The sequence below is a fragment of the Embiotoca jacksoni genome, unplaced genomic scaffold (assembly GCF_022577435.1).
Source record: "Embiotoca jacksoni isolate LCO1_2020_lvr unplaced genomic scaffold, fEmbJac1.0.p SCAF_20, whole genome shotgun sequence".
NCBI classification, from domain to species: Eukaryota; Metazoa; Chordata; class Actinopteri; family Embiotocidae; genus Embiotoca; species Embiotoca jacksoni.
This window is the reverse complement of record NW_027185341.1, coordinates 5,128,649-5,147,991: the sequence shown is the minus strand read 5'-3', so window position 1 is coordinate 5,147,991 and position 19,343 is coordinate 5,128,649. Positions and strand designations below refer to the sequence as shown.

At 40.4% G+C, this 19,343-nt stretch overlaps 2 protein-coding genes across 5 annotated transcripts; both read left to right on the top strand.

The window, feature by feature from the left end:
• The first annotated feature begins 113 nt into the window (after positions 1–113).
• On the top strand, positions 114–7,212 carry LOC138202105 (protein kinase C and casein kinase substrate in neurons protein 1-like). 3 transcript variants are annotated; one of them, XM_069155841.1, is made up of 11 exons: positions 114–294; positions 564–728; positions 1,938–2,008; positions 2,115–2,271; positions 2,514–2,749; positions 3,568–3,723; positions 4,082–4,257; positions 4,367–4,487; positions 4,813–4,880; positions 5,006–5,085; positions 6,592–7,212. In XM_069155841.1, the coding sequence occupies exons 3-11, from the start codon at positions 1,952–1,954 to the stop codon at positions 6,702–6,704; spliced, it is 1,164 nt and encodes a 387-aa protein (XP_069011942.1). In that variant the 5' UTR covers positions 114–294; positions 564–728; positions 1,938–1,951; the 3' UTR covers positions 6,705–7,212. The 3 variants fall into 3 exon arrangements, with proteins under 3 accessions (XP_069011942.1, XP_069011944.1, XP_069011943.1); XM_069155843.1 differs by having other exon boundaries at positions 1,915–2,008; XM_069155842.1 differs by lacking the exon at positions 114–294 and having other exon boundaries at positions 493–728.
• A 728-nt stretch (positions 7,213–7,940) lies between these two features.
• LOC138202101 (circularly permutated Ras protein 1-like) lies at positions 7,941–19,058 on the top strand. 2 transcript variants are annotated; one of them, XM_069155836.1, is made up of 20 exons: positions 7,941–8,625; positions 9,415–9,681; positions 11,097–11,312; positions 11,404–11,520; positions 11,602–11,682; positions 11,777–11,850; positions 12,113–12,298; positions 12,384–12,425; positions 13,389–13,478; positions 13,600–13,751; positions 13,861–13,942; positions 14,450–14,580; positions 14,710–14,794; positions 16,286–16,392; positions 16,554–16,666; positions 17,166–17,283; positions 17,802–17,942; positions 18,560–18,653; positions 18,742–18,768; positions 18,854–19,058. In XM_069155836.1, the coding sequence occupies exons 1-20, from the start codon at positions 8,535–8,537 to the stop codon at positions 18,941–18,943; spliced, it is 2,304 nt and encodes a 767-aa protein (XP_069011937.1). In that variant the 5' UTR covers positions 7,941–8,534; the 3' UTR covers positions 18,944–19,058. The 2 variants fall into 2 exon arrangements, with proteins under 2 accessions (XP_069011937.1, XP_069011938.1); XM_069155837.1 differs by having other exon boundaries at positions 8,600–8,625; positions 9,537–9,681.
• The last annotated feature ends 285 nt before the right edge of the window (positions 19,059–19,343 follow it).

Here is a 19,343-nt window from a genome sequence, read left to right as displayed (position 1 = left end):
AATGAAGGTTCGGCATCTCATTAGCACCATATTGAGAAAGACAGTGGGAGGGACAGGCAGGGAGAGAGAAGGAGGGGGATTCTTCCAGCTGTTTTTTTTAATAACAGCATGAAGACAAAGTGAGAGGGTGATTGTCTCAGAGAGCTAGTAGAGCTAAACAACCTTGTAGGGAGGAAGCCATTGAGTTAAAGAGGCAAAGGATGGGGTTAAAGTAAAGGAAAAGAGGAAGAAGAGTTCATCCTGGTATGACTGCAAAATAGACAACACAGCTGATGGGGGAGGAGCGCAAGAAAGGTAAGTTTCTCCCTCCTCTGTTTGCCCTGAAGCCAATTAGCATTGAGCCATGCAGATGCTCTGATTTGTTTGATAATTTTTATTTTCTTTTTTTTTTTCCTGCTGGCTTGGATTGTCTGAGTGTCTCACGCCCACTTTGAGATCAACAACGTGTGTGTGTGTGTGTGTGTGTGTGTGTGTGTGTGTGTGTGTGTGTGTGTGTGTGTGTGTGTGTGTGTGTGTGTGTGTGTGTGTGTGTGTGTGTGTGTGTGTGTAACTTTAAATGCCAGGGGGAAATTGGGTCAGTGAGAGAGGAGAGAGGGAGAGGAGCATGTGTTAGAGGAGGAGAGACACACCAGGAGAGGGGGAGACAGACATGGAGAGAAATCCTCAGCAGCCCCTTGAAGTGCAGTAACAAGTGGTCACTTGAGTAATCACTGGTGATCCAGAGAAATGTAAGTGCTGGTTGCTCCCAGGCATGACTGCTCTGCTGCCACTCTTTGCTTTTGTTTTTTTGTTTCTGCTTGTTGAATGAAGTTTTTAGTATTAAAATACTTTGATATGAATGCATCTGTGTGATAAAATCAAAAGGGTGAGCTGCTGAGTCCTGTTTCAAACTTGCACCCGTTCGCTTCTCTTCCTTACTTCTGCATGGACAAGAGAACATGAGGATCAAGTCAAAAAGAAACTCAACAGGGACTTTCCACTAAGTTTCCAGTTGCAGAAGCTCATAGAAAGTAAGAAAGAAAATCTGAAAACACATGATCATGTAAGCATAAAGGCCAGCTAGCTGAGGGAAAGAAGGTCCTCGATGAGCATGACTTTGGGTCATGCTCAGTCTTGTGATAAGGTGTGGTTAGTCACTTTTATATTACTCAGCCAGCAATGTGTCAATGTTTTGCATAGACAGAAATATGCCTGAATGTGACTGTTCCTTGCATGTTTGTGCATGCATCTCCCTTCTTTTGTTCAGTTTGCCTTTTCCTTCCTGTCTATCTGCCTCATGTGCACATGCATGTTCAAAAGATGTCTGCTATGTGGAAACTTTATTCCCTTGAAAATATGTTGCCGGATCAGAAATCGTCCCCCACTGCGCTCTTGTGGTTATGATCCCTGAACTGAATAGCGGGAGGAGTCAGGAGTGGCAGACAGTTGGTTCTAATAGGCCTTGTATTAGTCAGAGCAAAGGGAAAGATGACCTTTCCGTGCTGTTTATTTTGGGAAGGCAACAGGAAGAATGCTGGAGCAGCTGTTCTATTCCTGCTGGCAGATCCCACCCCTGTGAATTCCAGTCTGCCACTGGAACGACACTCCCCTCACTCAGGCGGGTTTGAGGGTATCTGAGTATTGTACAGCGTACATAACACTTCGTCAGGATCAGTAGTTGTAATGGCAATAAGTTCAGCAACACTTACGTGCAATGCAAGGTTTTAACCAACACTAATTTGTGGTCAGACATGTCTGCCACAGTGCCACAGAGAGGGAACAGCTTTGTTTACCAGGAAGTCATCCTGCTGTGGCTACACATTTCACTGCGTTGAACCTGTTGCACGATAATCATTGTCTTGTGTCTGCCAATCAAAAGCAGTCTTTCCTTGCATGTTTTGCATTTTAACCTTTCTGGCAACTTAACACGAACAGATATCTTCTGCCTTCTGAGACAGACGCGTTACCAACAATGGCGAGTCTCCCCAAAGAGCCGCCTGAGAGTACCAAGAAACAGAGTTTCTGGATGGTGAGGAATATATTTATGGTTGAATCTAAGAAAATTACCAAAACAGTAGTGCATCGATACTTCTTTTTCTTACATATCATCACCTTCTTCCATCTTTTCCTCCCAGCCAGGGAACTATGTGCGTACAGTGCAACGAACAGATCAGTCCTTCCAGGCCTGTAACGACATAGTGGCCTGCTTCATGGAGAGAGCAAAGGTAGAGAAACAGTACGCCCAGCAGCTCAGCCAGTGGAGCAGCAAGTGGAAGTCCATAGTGGATTCTCGTGAGTATGAGAAACTGCACGATGGGGAGCCATGCTGGCCTAAAACCAGATGTACTCCCAGGCTGTTTTCACCATCTCGGCTTTCATCAAGTTAGAATTACGTGGTGATTCTTATTAAATGAGAGCATCTGTACTTGTTTGAAAACTTCGAGTGGATAAATGGAGGTCATTATTTCTTTATTGGTTCTATGACTCACCTCTGCTCTGTGTTATTTCATTCCTTTATTTTTCTGCCTCCCCAGGGCCACTTTATGGCTCCCTCATGAGGGCGTGGCAGTGTTTCTTCACCTCCACCGAGCGTTTGTCCGCCCTCCACTCCTCCATCTCCCAGTCGCTCGTCACAGAGGAAGGGGAGCGGGTAAAAACCTGGCAGAAGGAGACCTTTCCAAAGAAAATCTTCTGTGGCTTCAAGGAGAGCCATGAGAACAACACAAACTTTTCGCAGGCCCAGAAACCCTGGTCCAAAAAGCTGATGAAGGTCCAGCGCACATAAATCCTTTACATGTTTCTATGTGTGTCTGCACATGCTTGTAATGATACACCCAGCAGCCAGTTATCTTAGCTTAACGCAAAACACTTAACAGAAAAACATAGGGAGACAGCATGCCTTACAGTTTTGTTTTACCTGGTGCTTCGTACAAAACATCTGCTGAAAGCTGCTAACCGGTTGACGGCCATAACTCAAAATTTTACTGCAGACAAATGAGATTAGTATTCAGTATCTCATCTAAGTTTCAGCAGCAAGGCAAATAAGATTATATATGTCAAACTTGTAATATATTTTTCTCTATTTGTATTTAAAGCATGTGTAACTTTAACGACAATGAATTTCTAAAGCTAATTTCGATAGACTTAAACTAGCCATGAAAAATAAATGTTTGAAATCAAGTAAAGGAAGTTTAGTTGACCAATATTTTGCCTTTTGAATTTAAAATATGGACACAAAATCATATCAAATGAAGTCCTACATAAAATGCAACCTGTTGTATGGAAAGTTTTGTGAGCTGGCTATTTCTTGGCTAGGCCTTTGCAGTCTCTGGGCCCACTACAATTAAGGCTCCAAGAGGCAACATGTTGACAATGTTAACATAATTAATGGACTTAAAAGGTTTTGGAAGGGGATTTTTATGTTTAACTTTTTGACAGAGCATAGCCAGGTCTTTCTCTCAAGCTTTTGCGGAAAGCTAAGCTAACCATCTCACTGGCAACTAGACATCTAACTCTCAGAAATAAAAGCATATTTCCCAAAGTTTTCAATCAAGTAAATAATATGTATATGTGAATTTGGTTTAACAGCTGGAGAAGGTGCGAGTGGCGTACCACAAGTCCTGTCAGAGAGAGCAAGCAACACTTGACAAAGAGAAGCAAGCAAACGAAAACTCTGAAATGAGTGAAGAGAAAAAGCTGAAGATCGCAGGGGCCAGAGAGAAGGCCACCGAGGAGAAGGAAAAGGTGAGTAGAGACGTTTACACACTGCAGCCCTTCACTCCAAGTCAGTGCTGCATGTTAAATAAGGGATGCATTCACAGCACATCTAAATGCACAATTCCTGATCCACGACATTTAATGGAGTTAAACATGTGGCATTCCAGGAAAGTGTTGTTGGCCTGCTGCATGTGGGGATATTTATTCAGTTGAGAAACTCGACTCTAAACACGAGCTCCAGTTCCAAGCAGTTCCCTTGTATGGAGATGTGTTATTGTTAGTCTGTTCAGTGTTTATGGAGACCAGCATGGGAACAGTGGAGAGCGGCAGATGATTTATACATATTGGATCTTCCGTGAAATGGTTTCTCCTGAAATGCCTGCAGACTAGAGAGCGATATGAGAAAGTGCTGGAGGATGTGACGTCCTACACGCCTCGCTACATGGAGGAGATGGAGGCCATCTTTGAGCAGTCGCAGGAGGAGGAGAGAAAAAGGATCAGCTTTCTGAAGCAGGCCTTCCTCTCCATCCACAGACATCTGGACGTCACCAACAACGAGAGGTGAGCAGCCACCTGAGCGCTTGTTTGTATCCATATATATGGTGCACAAATTACTGAGTCACCACAAAGGCAAGTGCTCTGTAGCCACTGTTCTGTGTCTTTGTGTCAGTGTGAAGGCAGTTTACAGTGAGCTCCACCACACACTGATGTCCATCAGTGAACAAGATGATCTCAAATGGTGGAAGAACAATCACGGTCCTGGCATGCCCACCGACTGGCCAAAGATTAAGGTATACATGCAGAAAAACACAGAATGTGAAGACAAAAAAAATTCAAAAACATTTACTTGAAGAAATTTTAACTCTTTCATTGAGTGGGTATTTCTATATTACAAATGTAAAAAGACAAATAAATGAAAGGTAACTTTTCTCTATTATGACAGAAAATTGTCCTTCCTGTTGGGTAGGAGAGGACATTTCATCACCCATTTAAACAAAACTCTTAGGATTTTTTATTTATACAGTGTGATTTGAATTTACAAACATGCGTTGCAGTACAGTTTTTGTTCTCGTGGACCTGTTTGTTGATAAGATGATTTTCTGTCTCATCCTCCAGGAATGGGTCCCACCAGTGAAAAAGCTAAAGAGAAAGAAGAGAGACCAGAAAGGAAAGGAAAGCCGACCGTAGGTTCTGTTGGTTTGTTATATAATCTCAGATTAATGAATAAGAAAAATATAATAACCCAGATTTAAACCCAAAGCATTTCAGCCTGAGTCTTATTTATGGAGTTTGACATGTCTTCTCTTAGTGTGATGATTGGAGGTGTGAAGGTGCGAGCTGTGTACGACTACGTGGGAGAGGAGGGTGATGAGCTGTCCTTTAAAGCAGGTGAAACATTAAGTGTGATGCGATGACGTCATTAAATCTCAGAATTAGAGCAACATTTTTATACAGAATTACAACCCCTGTATCAGCATAAATCTGAATGACAGTACAGACAGACAGAAAGGCAATCCATCCCTCCACAATGATTACAGACAGGCGGGTGTGTTGTGTGTGGTTTGTAAACCTGAAGTTTTAATTTCATAACTTGTCGCTACTAACAAAGGAAATTGCCTGGTGTAGCTTTGAAGGACAAAACTGACCTGTGTGGAGTTTCTTTTATGTCTGCCTGACCAAAAATCTGAAGTGTGCCCACAAAAATGCTCTGTCCTCTGCGTATGTTAAGGAACTAGAAAAAAGTTTTGTTTTGTGGAAGAGTAGTTTCCTCAGCTAACTGAACGTTAAGATCACTCAGTTTCTGCAAAGTCCAAAAGCTGTCCTTAAAATTTGCTTGAGGAAAGATATTTTGCTTGTGAAAGTGCATTTATTGCCGTTGCTTTCATTTGGTTTGAAACTCTGCTTGACGAAAATGGGACGTAGCATCTGCAAGGTTTCTGGTGGGAAGTTTTGAAGCCTGGATTTACTGTTTGGCTTGCAGCCGGTGGTTTTGGAGTCAGAAAACCCGCATCTGGGCTATTTGATGAGGCTCAGGGTGAATGCACCACCTTAAGGCAAAACACCTCTATAAATATCCTCCAAACCACAATTTAGATCCTAACGCATGTAAAATGAGAGATATTTAAGATTGCAAAGATACAGTAGAGGTGGTTTGTTTAGATCCAGCATCGAGTGGCCTTAACAGGAAATACATGTTGAAGCACTTTTCTATTAGTTTTAACATGTTTGTATCAATTAGCTGCTCTATGTACACTATGCACAGAGGTTTGTTTATTGTCAAAGTGTCAGATTATGAGCAAGGTGGCCAATGGACATACTCCAAAAACCTTTGACTTTCCTGGAAGTCAAAATAAACTAAGAATCCAACTTGCTTTTGAATTCTGCATTCATGCATATAACTCGCTTCTTATTGAAACAAGTTTGTTTATAATGTGATTATGTTAAATCTCAGAGGCAAAACATCTATAGGCGTTTTTTGGACCGCATAAATTATTTCACAGTTGCAAGAACAGTGGGAGGGAGTTCCTCTTTTATTGTGTGTCCACACCCTGGTTATCTCCCCCGTCACGATAAGAACTGTGGTGACATAAGTGTGAAGGGATTGTTCGAGCACAGGCAACCGCCATGTTTGAAAACTGTGTAAACAGTAAGCCTTGAGCTTTCATTTGACAAAGAGAAAAATCAAAAGTCGCCCTGTTACGCCGTGATATGTCACTTCAGAATTCATATTGACAGTGTGAATGCAAACTGGAAAAAGCCTTAGAACCTATGTAGCTGTCAGGGGAACTTTCTGGGGGATAGTTCCTCTCAAGAAAGTCCTTAGAAATGTTTGGTCTGAAAACGCTTGTCTATTGTGACCATGAGTGAGCTGTGCTTTCTTCTTTTTGAATCCAGGTGAAGTGTTCCTGAAGGTCGAGGAGGAGGACGACCAAGGCTGGTGTCGAGGAGTTCTGAGCAACGACAAGGAGGGCTTCTATCCAGCCAATTATGTTGAAGTTGCCGAGTGAAATCACACTGTCAAACATGTTATGTTTTTGTTTTTTTTAATAACATTTATTATCATTTAAGATGTTGTCACACTGATTCTGAGTGTAAAGTCGGATATAATCTGTTCCCAGCTGTTTTTAAAATGAAAAGTTTTAAGGCCTTAATATTCTAACCTACCTGGTTTGAGAATTTCTGAAATATGAATTAACTTATCAAAGACTATAATGTACTGTTTGTGCTGAATGTGTATATGTGTATGTGTTTGTGTGTTTGCATGCAGGTGTGCATGTTCAGACAAAACAAAAGAGAACCAGAGAAGATATTTATTTACTGCCATCATGTCTGAGTCATTAGGCCGCTGTAATGAAGAGGAAGCAGATAGACAGGGTTTATCCACCCACAGTTTACAATGGTGGGTGCAGGCAAGGTTAATGTTTACTTAATAATTATTATTATGTAGAATACACAGCAGTTCCGTTGAGCAAGGGAATGGATTTTCAAAATAAAAGTATAAGTATATGGCTCTAATCCATCTTGTTGACACATATTTTATAGTCCTCTTCTGCTTAAAAATACCATTTGCTTCTTGTTCCTTCACTTAAACGTTTGAACTTCACAAAACACTATTGATTTTCCCTGAAGATTGTTTTCACATTCATCTACTGAAGCAGAAAAGCTTCTCTGTGCTCACCTAAAAATCTGAGATGAAGACATATGGGATGCATTTTGTGATGTAACAACCAGTCCCGATTCCATATATTATATATCTAACGCAAACATAATGAGGAAAGTTGAAACCTCCTGAGCTCATAATGAAAATTGACTTTTTAGTGAAGTAGGAGATTTGCACATTCAGAGATTCTGGATTTTGGCAGAAGGCCAAAATGTAATTAAAAAAAATTCAACAAAGCAATTTAACTTTCTGGTTAAATTATATTACATGCAAATTATTATTCCAAGCAGAGTACTTTTGTTTGACCAGACAGGATCTTTCGTACAGTGACCGCAACAGATCAAAAACAAAAACATACATGTGTTCATATGTGCCATAATCTCATAAATATTTGTACATTTATTCATATTGTGTGCACTTTTTGTGTCTTTCTCTATGCTGCTGTGACGACTAAATTTCCCCACTGTTGGATTAATAAAGTAAAATCTAATCTAATCTAATAATTTTGAAAAGAAAATTTAAAATTTATTTGATAACATAACCAGGTAATTTTTGGACATGAAAAATTTATGTAATTACACAAATAAAACATCTTCTAAATAAAAAGATATGTGAGAGCATAATAGCATGAGAATTCAGTTGCAAACATGAAAGAATACAATGAGTGTTGGATGTTCTTTTACTTTGAAAGGCTATTAATCCTTTTGACCTTTGCCACTTTACTGCCCTGGTTTACGTCACCCACCCATTTCATTTATATCTGTGAAATGTTTAACTAGAGATGTGCAACAAGTGATAAATATCTAACTAACCAGCCAGCCTCACAACACAGTGTGTTGTGACAGAAGACTCTTTAGGAAAGAAACCTGTTGGATGACATTTTTTAGGTACAACTGACGAATGAAAAGATGTGAAACTGCCTTTGTAACATTTCTAAGACCTGGGAGTATTTGATGTCTGTACTTGTACTGTAAAATCTTCATTCAGATGACTCTGCATCGGTAAGTATGTTTCAGATGTTCTCATGTTTAGAGGACTTGTGAATTTTATCTTCTTGTTGAAGTTTCTTATATGAGGCTGAATGTACACATGTGCTCCTGTGATTACTGATGTTATGTTATTGGTCGTCACATTCTCTTAAATCATGTTCTCTCTGTCGCTGGCAGGTTGAATCACGATGGAATTTGCTTGTAGGTTTGTTTATGTGAAACCGTCGTTGAGTCAGAAGGACAGCCAGCGACCCAATGCCAATGTCGTGAAACGCTCAGGTGGGATTTCATTCAAGTCTAAAGTTAAAACACTGACGCTGCCTTTAAAAAAAAAGACAGATGTCACATTTCTGTGTCCACTTGGCTTCTCAGTTGTACTTTTCCCAATTCCACGCATCACTAACCAAACACGCAGGTACTTTGCAGCTTCAGTGAAGTTTGACAAAACCTATTTCAGCTATCCATAACAGGAACGGGAAACATCCGATTTTAGTGTCAGCTGCAGATTCAAACAGCGTCTTTGATGACTCACCAGTTTGAAAAAAATCCATCAAAGACGCACAAAGCTGTTACTTTCTGCTCAACTGTCACCTGCTGGCACTCTCCATTCTCCGGAGGACGTCAAAATAAATACTGGGAAATGTAGGAAGTCATTAAGTGAAGTTGAGAGAACGATTAAAGAACTATATTCTAAAACGTAATCACAAAATAGCACTTGTTTGCTCTGAATATCAAAGATTGATGATACATAACTATGTAAAAGTGTCTGTAGGTGTATTTTTCCTTTCATCAGAGTCTTCTGGGTGACTGGTTGGTTAAGTACCATTATGTGTTATGCAATCAGTGACACACACAACCTCTCCTGTCTGTCTTCGAGGAGATATTCCTTTCACATACTTTGCTTTACCCAGAAAAAGCCATCTGCCACCTGAGTCACATTTTCTTCACAGCATAAAGGTCATCGCTGCGCCAGTTGTTTTTGTCTGTGCTCACATTTTTCTTGCTTGAGGCTCCCTTCAGATTAACAGCCCATGTATGTATTAATTTCTTGATTTTCATGCTTTCTAGCTCTCCTTCCTCCCGTTAACCGGATCCGTCCTAGCACTCCTCCTCCTCCTCCTCCTCCTCCTCCTACCTCAACAAATTCTGTAAAAGCCAACTCACCGAAGCCCCTCACTTCTCCTCCCAAGATCATCGAGCAGCTGAAAAAGAAGAAGGTGCAGCAGGTCATGAAGCCCAGTGTCTTCTACGAAAATGCTGATTTTCACAAAAAGCTGGAGGTGGCTTCTTCCGGCAGCGTAACTCCTCAACAGTCAACACCTCCACGAAAGACAGGTACAGTGACTGTAACACTATTACTGTAGCTGTATGCCTGAAGAAGGTTAGTTTCTGTGCTGTTTCATTATTTCAGATACCTGACACAACACTGAGGTCTCCTGAATGCACAGAAGAGGTGCTGCTCTCCCACTTACTTAAATGCAGCCATTCAAAAAGCCTTTGTGAGGTTCTAAAAAAGAGTCAATCTTTTCTCATCACAGTCACACACACATGGCTGTAAAATCACAGGCCACTAATGGCCACAGAGCAGTTCCACTGGAGATGTTTCAGGCAAGTGCTGCTCTTTCATTTCATGTGCCCAGATTTATCCTGCTGGTGTTAATGTACCTTCGATTTCCACAGCAACATTTGTCATCAAAGGTTCTTATCATGAGCTTTAAATTCCTGTTTACTTTATTTCTTCGAATATTCAACAAAAAAGGCAGAATTATGAGTGTGTCCAGAGGTATGTCAAAGAAAAATGTGAGTTAAACAATGTGAAATTTTTCATTTAAATTTAGACACATTATTCGAGTCAGAAATACTTTTGAAACAGCAGATTACCCAGACCGATCTTGGGGGAGTTCTTTGAATTTATATGGGGGTATTCAAAGATAACTTCAGCCAAAAATACAAAATAAATAAGTACCTTCTTTTAATTATTGTTTTTTAATCCTGCAAGTGGTCCTGGTCTTATTTGTGCATGTTTGAGATACAGTAGCATAACTGGTGCTTCATATTTGGGGTGGAAGCAGAAATCACAGATGTTGAGCATCCATCACCTTTACCTGTTTATCCAAAGGGCCGCAGGGGGTCCTGGGAGCTGATCCAAGCCAACATTGGGCAAAAGGCGAGTCATTCACAGGGCTTACACGTACAAGGATTCACACTCACACCTACGGCCAATTTAGAGTCATAAATTAAACTCACATGCATGAGTTTGGACTAAAAGCCAGAATAAAAACCCACGCAGCCACGGGGGGAAACTAATCTGCATGGTCTGATACCATCAGATGTGAGGAAGGCATGATTTCAACTTGAATATCATTGCTCTCTTTCTACAAATTAGAAGTCTGTAAAGTAACATGAGACCAGATATGTCAGTGACATTGACAAAAAAAACTGTGTAACATATGTTTCAGTCACACAGGCTGATACCTAAACAGCTTAATAAGTTCAATAAAGCTCTGATACATCAACATCTGTGATTTCTGCCCCCAGCCCAAATATATAGCATCAATTATGACACTCTACATCTGCTCTGATACCAATCTGACAAACTAGATTGGTGTATCTCTAGATGTGGATGTACATCACTGTGTTTGGTGATGAGATTTAACTGAACCAATCTTTTAGTTGAGTAGATCAATAATAATCTTTAATTTTGGGATCAATTACTCCTTTAACACTCTGCCCCTGTCTGCTTTACCCAGCTCTTCTTCCACCACGTATGAGACCTGCAGCAAGTAACCCGTCCCTTTTTCACAACCAGCCACTCGCCTCCCTCAACACCAACAGTCAGGCCTATGACCTGCCAAAAAGTGAGCCGGATTTAAATGCACCTCCCTGGGTGTACTCCTACTGTACACCAGAGGGCACCGGGGCTGAGGTGAAGCTGCCGGCTAATCCTGGCATCGTGCAGACATCAGGTAAAAGACTTAATTTATAATTTGATTCCAGTTTGTGTGGGTTAAAGATCACAACCCGTACATAACAGTTTCTTCTGCTCTTACCTTCCAGCCCCAGCTCTACCTCCAAGACCTTCATTTATGAAACTACTGCCAGAGTACCTGGTGCTGTTACCTTCATCATCTCCTTCATCTTCTCAAAAGTCTTCCTCCATCCAACCACTTGAAGGTAAAGGTAATTACATTAGTCTCTGCCAAGCTATCCAATGACCAATATCTTGGTAATAATGTTGTGTTATTCCCAACGCAGGATCAGAGGATAAAGGTCCTCTGCCAGGAAATCCCAACGTGGTCCTTGTCAGTTTAGGCAAATTACTCTCAGAGGAAAAAGGTCAGTAAACCTTTATCATACCTCCATTATCAGCCATCTGGTTTGATTTTTTTTTTAGATTTACTTATGATGATTATGCTGCCTGTTTTTCCAGTGAATCCCATACAAAGAGAACCCACCTCGTGCTCCCAGTGTGGCTCTTTGCTGGACTCCTGCTATGACAACGTGGTAATAATCACATTTGACCTTTAGTCTGAAACTGATAAATGGAAACACAATTAAGAGTCATTGATCTCAAATATAAACTACACCTGTAAATCTGCTGGTTATTACTGATGGGAAATATAATATGACAAACTTCTGGAGGCAGTCGAGCATATTAAGTATTATTGATCACAACACAATGAAACAACAGATGATTGGACTAGTCTGATTGATGACTGCAAGCCAGTTTCTCAGTGAGATGTTCCCTCCTTTTGCTGTACTGCAGGTTAGTGTGTGTTACTTCTGTCAGTCCTGGGATTCGACCAGCTCTGCCAATGCACTACAGAGGCCACTAAATGGTTACCAGGATGGCCTGTTTTTGCTGAACCCTGATGAAAAGCCCCGGTGTGCCGCTGACGCTCTGCTGTTGTTCTGCATCGACATCTCAGGCTCCATGAGCATCACCTCTCCGGTACAACAACATAACTGACACTTTACTCTTGGTATCATGAGGTCAAACTTCAGTGTTTCAAATGATCGAACTCTGTTGCTTCCAGGTGTCGGCGGGAGAGAATATCATCCACAGATCCCGTCTCCAGGTGAGTCTTTATGCCTCTGTGCAGGCAACAGCTGCGGCATCTAAGGAACATATATCTGTACATCAGTCCCATGTGTATGATATCAGGAGCACCATGAGGGAATTTCTTCTGATTTGGAACAAATGTTCCCTTGTACTCAAGGATACACTAATTAAATTTTGGTGGACAAAGGTCACTGTGACTGTGAGTGTCGCCAACTCAAGAATGAATGTGCTAATTATGAAAAATTTTCACACAAATGTTTTACAGAACAAAATGATGGCGTGATCACATTTCAAAAAGTCAATATTTCATTGTGACATTATGTTCTGCAAAAGCACTTTTATGGCCCTTACTCAACACACATAACTGAGGAACAGAAGCAGAGATTGTGACCACATTTAAACTTTAGTTAGTCTAGATACTGAATTGGTCAGTCAATCTTGGGTGTCCACCTTTAAACTGTGGTGAGTGTGTAGATCTTCTGTGCTGTTGGGTTGAAGATATGTAAAGCATCCATAATTTAGAATTTGTAGTTTCTTTGCAGCAACATTTACATTTGAAGCATCATCTACTGTCACAGCTGCAACCTCATTTTCTATCAAAATCAGATTTATTGGCTAAATTCTGTCAAAGTCTTCAGTACATATTGGAGTCTTAACAGATATGGATAAAAGCTGCAACTTGAGTGGTTGGCAGATGCATACAACCCCAAAATTTCACTTTTAGTTTTATAATTCTAAAGTAACATTTGGAAGGTTGTAAATGAGTCTTGACATACTGTGATTCCAGTTAGAGCTCATTTTAAAAGAGGCCACATGAACCTCCATGTTACAGTTGAAGTAACAATAGCTGTATTGAAAATTAAGACTTACAAAACAGGAAATGTGTTGCTCGTGTACATGCATTATTACAATATTAACAGCTGTGAAGAGAAGCTATCAAGGAGCCACTGTTGATTAAAACAAAGTTTTATTTCAACAGTTTGTCCAGGAGGCCATGTTCCAGTGTGTTCAGAGACTCAGTGAAGAACAGCCTGATGTACGAGTGGGGCTCATCACCTTCAACTATCAGGTACATGTTCCAAAAAAACTCTCTTAGATTTGGATGAACATTTTTCTCCCTGATTCTCCTCACTTTATTATTATCTCGAACAAAGACGTTACTGTGGCCTTTTTCATCTGCTGATCTGCAGGTGACAATGCATGGATATGAAAATTTCACATCACATTCCCTGAGTGGTGCCGAGTTGATTGACAGCAACTATCTGAAAGAAGCTGCAGGCAGTTTCTCCAGTCCACCTCCTCTTTCACAGACCAAGGACTACCTGCAGAGACAAGTTATGGGGTACGCGGAAAACTGCAATCAGTTGTTTTTCTCTTTTTATAGATAATTGCATTATATGCGTTGCATTATATTTACATTTATGTAATCTGGTCACTCCTTTTGTTGAAAGTTTATCTGCAAATGGAACCACAGCTCTTGGTCCAGCTTCTCTTCTTGCAATCACAATGGCCTCCAGAGCGCCAGGCTCAAAGGTAAATTTGACTGTTAAGTTTTGACAGTACGTGTCTGTCTCTTGCACTGTTTAGTTTAGAGGTCACATGTACTTTACAAGCAACCTGTAGTAATAGAACTTCTTATAAAGTTTTCATGACAGATGTGTAGACATGAAAAATATTAAAATAATGATTTTAAACAGGAATTTTAATCTGATGTATGTTCATCAGGATTTTAGGGATTTGAATTTCTGTCTTCTAATGGATAGCAGACTGAATAGATGCAGGAATAAGGGGGAGAATGAGGGCTGTAATATTCAACAGCAGGACTCAAACCACTCCAACTATTTGCTGACCAGGACACCCTTAGCTAGCAGGGTTATATAATAACTTTCCTGCATTCCAGGTTTGAACTGAATTATGGTTACAGAAATTTTAGGCATAGTAAATGGATAAAAACATGTCAGTACTTCCTGTGGTGAGCAATTATATTTCTGTTTTTTTAAACAATATAACGCTGATTTGTTATCCCTGCTGATCTTAAAGGTGATTATCTGTACAGATGGGAAGGCCAACACAGACTTGGGGAATCTAGAGGTGGAGGACAACGATGCTCGCACCCTCCTCTCATCCACCATCTTCTACCAGGAGATGGGGGAGTACGCTGCTAATCAGGGGTTGGTACTTTTTTTTCCAAGTCCCAAAAAATGGGAACAAGTGTTAAAAGATGGAGGAGGACTGCTGCTGCTGAGTTGATCCAGATATTCTGTGATGAAGGTCATTCTGATGTATCCTCCTCTCTTTAGTGTGACAGTGTCTGTGCTGTCCATAGAGGGAACAGACTGCAGGCTGGATGAGCTGGGAAGGCTCGCTGATCGCACTGGAGGGAAAGTAAGAGACAGTGTTACACTGTGCTTCATGTCATTTGTTTCCACAGCTGAGTCAAATTTTTTTATGTCCACTCCTTTTAGTTAGAGCCCGAGCACCGAATGGTGCGAAAGCCCTATTGTTCTTCAAGGAACTCTTCTTCCCGATTATTCTCGTCCCTTAAGCTCAATCGCCTTTTTGGCAGCTTTAACATACTCAAAAACTCATGAAACTTGGAACTTGTGTCAGTCGTGGCAAAGGTTGACGTATTGTAGTGGTTTTGCGAGTGGGCGTGGCCAAATGTCTCATTAGCGCCCCCTAAACTGCAGCCCCGGCACCTACTTTCACCTATATGCACAAAATTCGGTGGACATGTAGATCATACCTACATTTAAAAAAAAAAAAAGTGTCTTAACACGAAGACCTAAACTTCGTCCAAAATATCTAAAAAAAAGTCATACTATATTATGTCATCCAAAGTAGGAATCAAACCCAGTACCTTTAGACTGAGAGACAACAACACTTACAGCTGCACCACTGTGTTGGCTTCAATAACTTGAACGGAAGTCATGCTTATAGCATGTCGTCCAAAATATGAAAAAAATATATCATGCTATAGTATGACTTTTTGATCATATTTTAGACAACATGCTATAGTATGACTTTTTGATCATATTTCGGATGACATGCTATGGTATGAAATTTTTTCACATTTTGGACGACATTAAAGAAGTATGACTTTTTTGTGCTATTTCTGACGACATGCTATAAGCAACACAATGGTGCAGTTGTCAGCGTTGTCGTCTCACAGTCTAAAGGTCCTGGGCTCAATACCCGCCTGGGACTTCCTATGTGGAATTTGCATGTTCCTGCATAAGTAATAACCTAAGAGTAAATTATGTTGTCCAAAACATGGATGACTTCCTTATGCAATGCAGTCCATGATGTAAAACAAACATCATGCATGTAGTCGTAAATGTGACAAAGTCACACTCCAAGCAAGAACATGCAATCCTCCACAGACAGAGTCCCAAGCCCCTGATCGAACCAAGTACTTCCTGATTGTGAGATGACAACGCTAGCAACTGTAAAATTGTGCTGCCTTTATTGCATGTTTGTCTGACTTATATAAGTTATATGTTTTTTTCACATTTTGGACGACATTAAATAAGTATGACTTTTTTGTGCCATTTCTGACGACATGGTATAAGTATGACTTCCGTTCAAGTAATGGCAGGCAATACAATGGTGTAATTGTCAGTGTTATCATCTCATTATAAAGGTCCCAGGTTTGATACTCGGCTGGTCCTTTCTATGTGGAATTTGCGTGTTCCTATAGTATGGCTTTTTGATCATATTTCGGACGACATGCTGTAGTATGACTTTTTTATCATATTTAGGACGACATGCCTTGTTTTCATATTTCGGACTGCTTGCCGTTTTAATTATGTATATCACTCAACACAAATCATGCATTTCTCATGTTGGCAATTTGTGTTGTCTCTCGGTATCCAGGTCGTAATAGCCAGTCCCAGCAGGTTGCACTCAGAGTTTGAACAGATCATTCAAAACAGGACCATCGCTACGCAGTGCACTGTAACACTTCTGCTGCCCAAATCACTGTAAGATCTGTACTCTGCTTCAATACCCATAATATTAGTATTTGCTTCATGAATTGGTCTCTCGAGATCCTTGGCACATGAAAGGAATTCATGCACTTTAATTGTGAGCACATTAATAGTATAAGGCAGAAAGCACTGACTCATGTTCTCCTGTGCTGCAGGCATATGAGAGGAGAGAGGGAGGCGGCACACAAAGGGACCAGAGAGGTGGGGAACGTGGACCCAAATACAGAGATCACCTTCCAGTTTGGAGCCAATGAACAGGATGCAGAAGGTGAGAAAAGAAAACTGGTAGTGGCTCATTTATCTTCCCAGTTCCAGTCGTACATAATCTCCCAGGAATAAGGCGAGTGATGTGTGCTGCTTCGTCTCAAGAACATGGAGAAATGTGATGATTTCTGTCTTTGCCAATCAAGAAAACCGTAAGTCTCAGTCTGAGATCACCGCAAGAGAGACAGCAACATGTGAAGTGAGTCATCACATCTGAAAATAACAATTTACAAGGAAAAAAAACAAAATGGACCTTGTAAAAAGGCTGCCTGGCTACAGAAGTCCATTTTGGTAGAGTGAGAGAGACACTAACAATATTAGTTTTTGTTGTTGTTGTTGTTATTGTGGCTAATTGGTGTACATTTGCTCCATTTTAATTATAAATCTAAATCTATGAACCCCACCAAGCAGCCACAAAGCAACATGTAATTTGTCTGTACATGATTGTTGGTTTAAAAGCCTTCATCTCACATCAGTCGTGTTAATTTTCTGCTTCTTTTCAGTGTCATTACCGGTCTCTGGTAGCCGTGTGTCTATCCAGCTGCAGATCAGGTACAGGAAAAGGACCGGACAGAGGATGTTTAGGGTGATAACCGCAGACCGAGATGTTACTAATGACAGGTGATAATGATATTTCTATAATCACAATGCTTCATTTACTTTTGTTTTGAATATTCCTCATACACACTACAGTTACACTGAGCTATCTGCATGCCTGTGGCTTTCTCATAAGCTTAAACAAGTCATTATCTTCTGACATCTTTAATCAACAAGGCGTTCTCACCCTCAGGACGACAATTGATTGGATGTATTATTTCATGCCAATCTCAGTGAACCTTTAGGCTAAGCAGTTTTAAAAATCCAAGGAGACAGCCTGTTGCTGAGATACTGGAGCTTTCATGCAGAAGTGATCACACCATGTAAATAATTTCTCTTCCATTGTAACATTTAGTTACACAGTAAATGAACCACTCAACCCGGTCCGCCTGCTTCATATACTGAATGAAGGTCATACAATTCATCGTCTGAGCCAATACAAAGTGGCCCCTGAGTGTGTTTGCACAGGAATATAATGGCAAGGCTGATGCTGTAAATGTTGAGAAGCACTCTCATAATAACAGAGTGGCCCTCCTCCTCAGCTCGGCAGCCCTGTCCTCTCTGTCTCTGGCCATCATTCAGCTCAACTCGTCACAGGCCAGCGCCGCTCTGGCTGTCAGATGTCGCTTCCTCGACGCCAGAGAGGAAGGAGAGTTGCAGAGGAAGCTCATTGAGAGAGCAATGTGAGTAACAGCGGAGACCTGACCTCTGACTGACGGCAGCATTAGTGTGAGACTAACATGTAAAATGAGAGCTACTTAATGCTGAAGTCTGACGAATGGATTTATTGAAGGCTGATTCTGCACATGTAATCATATATCTAGTAAATGTGAAGGTGAAATCAAAAGGGATAAAAAAATATAGCATCAAATGCTATCAAGAAAAATATGATTTGATGACGATAAATTCAAAGGATTGAAATAATTTGTTGTTTATTAAAAATGACCATTTTAAGTTTTTTTATTTCTTATGATCAACTTGATATTATCAATGAAATCCCTTACAGAAAAAGTACATGAGTTTCCCATGTTTTACATATATATATTACATATACCAAAATATATGTGGAATGGTTTTCACATGGGAATCTACATTACACCATGAAAAATGTTCCAAACTACAGAATCACGTGTAAGTGATCACAAGTTTCCCAAAGCTTCATTTTTCAGATATCATTTTTTTAAGATCAACTTGATATTGTCAATAATGTGTCAGTGTGTGTGCATGATTCTTTATACGTAGAATATTTCTCACGTTTGAAGGATAATAAACAATACAAAGTGTGTGACTCTGTTGGCAGAGAGCATAATCGCAGTTCAAAGGACAAACAGATATACCAAGAATGGGTCAAAACCATGGAGCCAATATACAACAACATACATAACTTCACCAGGGTGAGTTCTCAGAGATTTTAGTAGATTCAGTGCCTCAAACTGGAATCACCCTTCTTTAACACTTCACTGTCTTGTGTTTTTTTCCCAGTTACAATCTGTCATTTCAGACTCACAGGTAATTCATGCTCTTATTAAACTTGACGACAACCTCTGCTGTTCGCTCTGTTGAGTTGCTTCTTTAATTCCTCTCCTCCCACCAGTCTCTAACAGATGCCGGTGCAGCGCTGCTCTACACCATGAAGCACAGCAACATGAAGATCATGTCACTGAAGAATAAACAGAGACCCTAGCCAACTGCCAATGAACTCAAACAGCATGAATGACAAGGCTGCAAATGTACTTTGATTATCTGACAGGATTACCCTTCAAATATTTCACACAGTAAACAATATATTACACAATTCATCTCAGATTCAGACTTTTTGTTATCTTCAGTGTTACATGTGAAAACTGCTGAGACAGTAAACAGTAAATAGCGGTGTGTGTTTGACACTGTCCCTGTGGCAGTTTGTGTTTGTGCACTGACATAAACATATAAAAATAAACCTGATTCAAAAGCACCAGCATGCAGCTAACGCCCAGATCCTTTAGTGTCATCAAAATACGTCTCACAACATACTTAAACATCCAAAATAATAGTTCATATGCAGATTTAGAAAAGGCTTCATTAAATATAGTACAGTACATGCA

Bases quoted from the DNA above. Each gene is read 5' to 3' on its own strand.
- LOC138202105 (XM_069155841.1), top strand. From the start codon at position 1,952: ATGGCGAGTCTCCCCAAAGAGCCGCCTGAGAGTACCAAGAAACAGAGT. The intron at 2,750-3,567 runs GTCCAGCGCACA...TTGGTTTAACAG, and splicing joins GGTCCAAAAAGCTGATGAAG to CTGGAGAAGGTGCGAGTGGC. The intron at 3,724-4,081 runs GTGAGTAGAGAC...AAATGCCTGCAG, and splicing joins CCACCGAGGAGAAGGAAAAG to ACTAGAGAGCGATATGAGAA.
- LOC138202101 (XM_069155836.1), top strand. From the start codon at position 8,535: ATGGAATTTGCTTGTAGGTTTGTTTATGTGAAACCGTCGTTGAGTCAG. The intron at 13,752-13,860 runs GTACGCGGAAAA...TTTTGTTGAAAG, and splicing joins CTGCAGAGACAAGTTATGGG to TTTATCTGCAAATGGAACCA. The intron at 16,667-17,165 runs GTGAGAAAAGAA...GCTTCTTTTCAG, and splicing joins CAATGAACAGGATGCAGAAG to TGTCATTACCGGTCTCTGGT.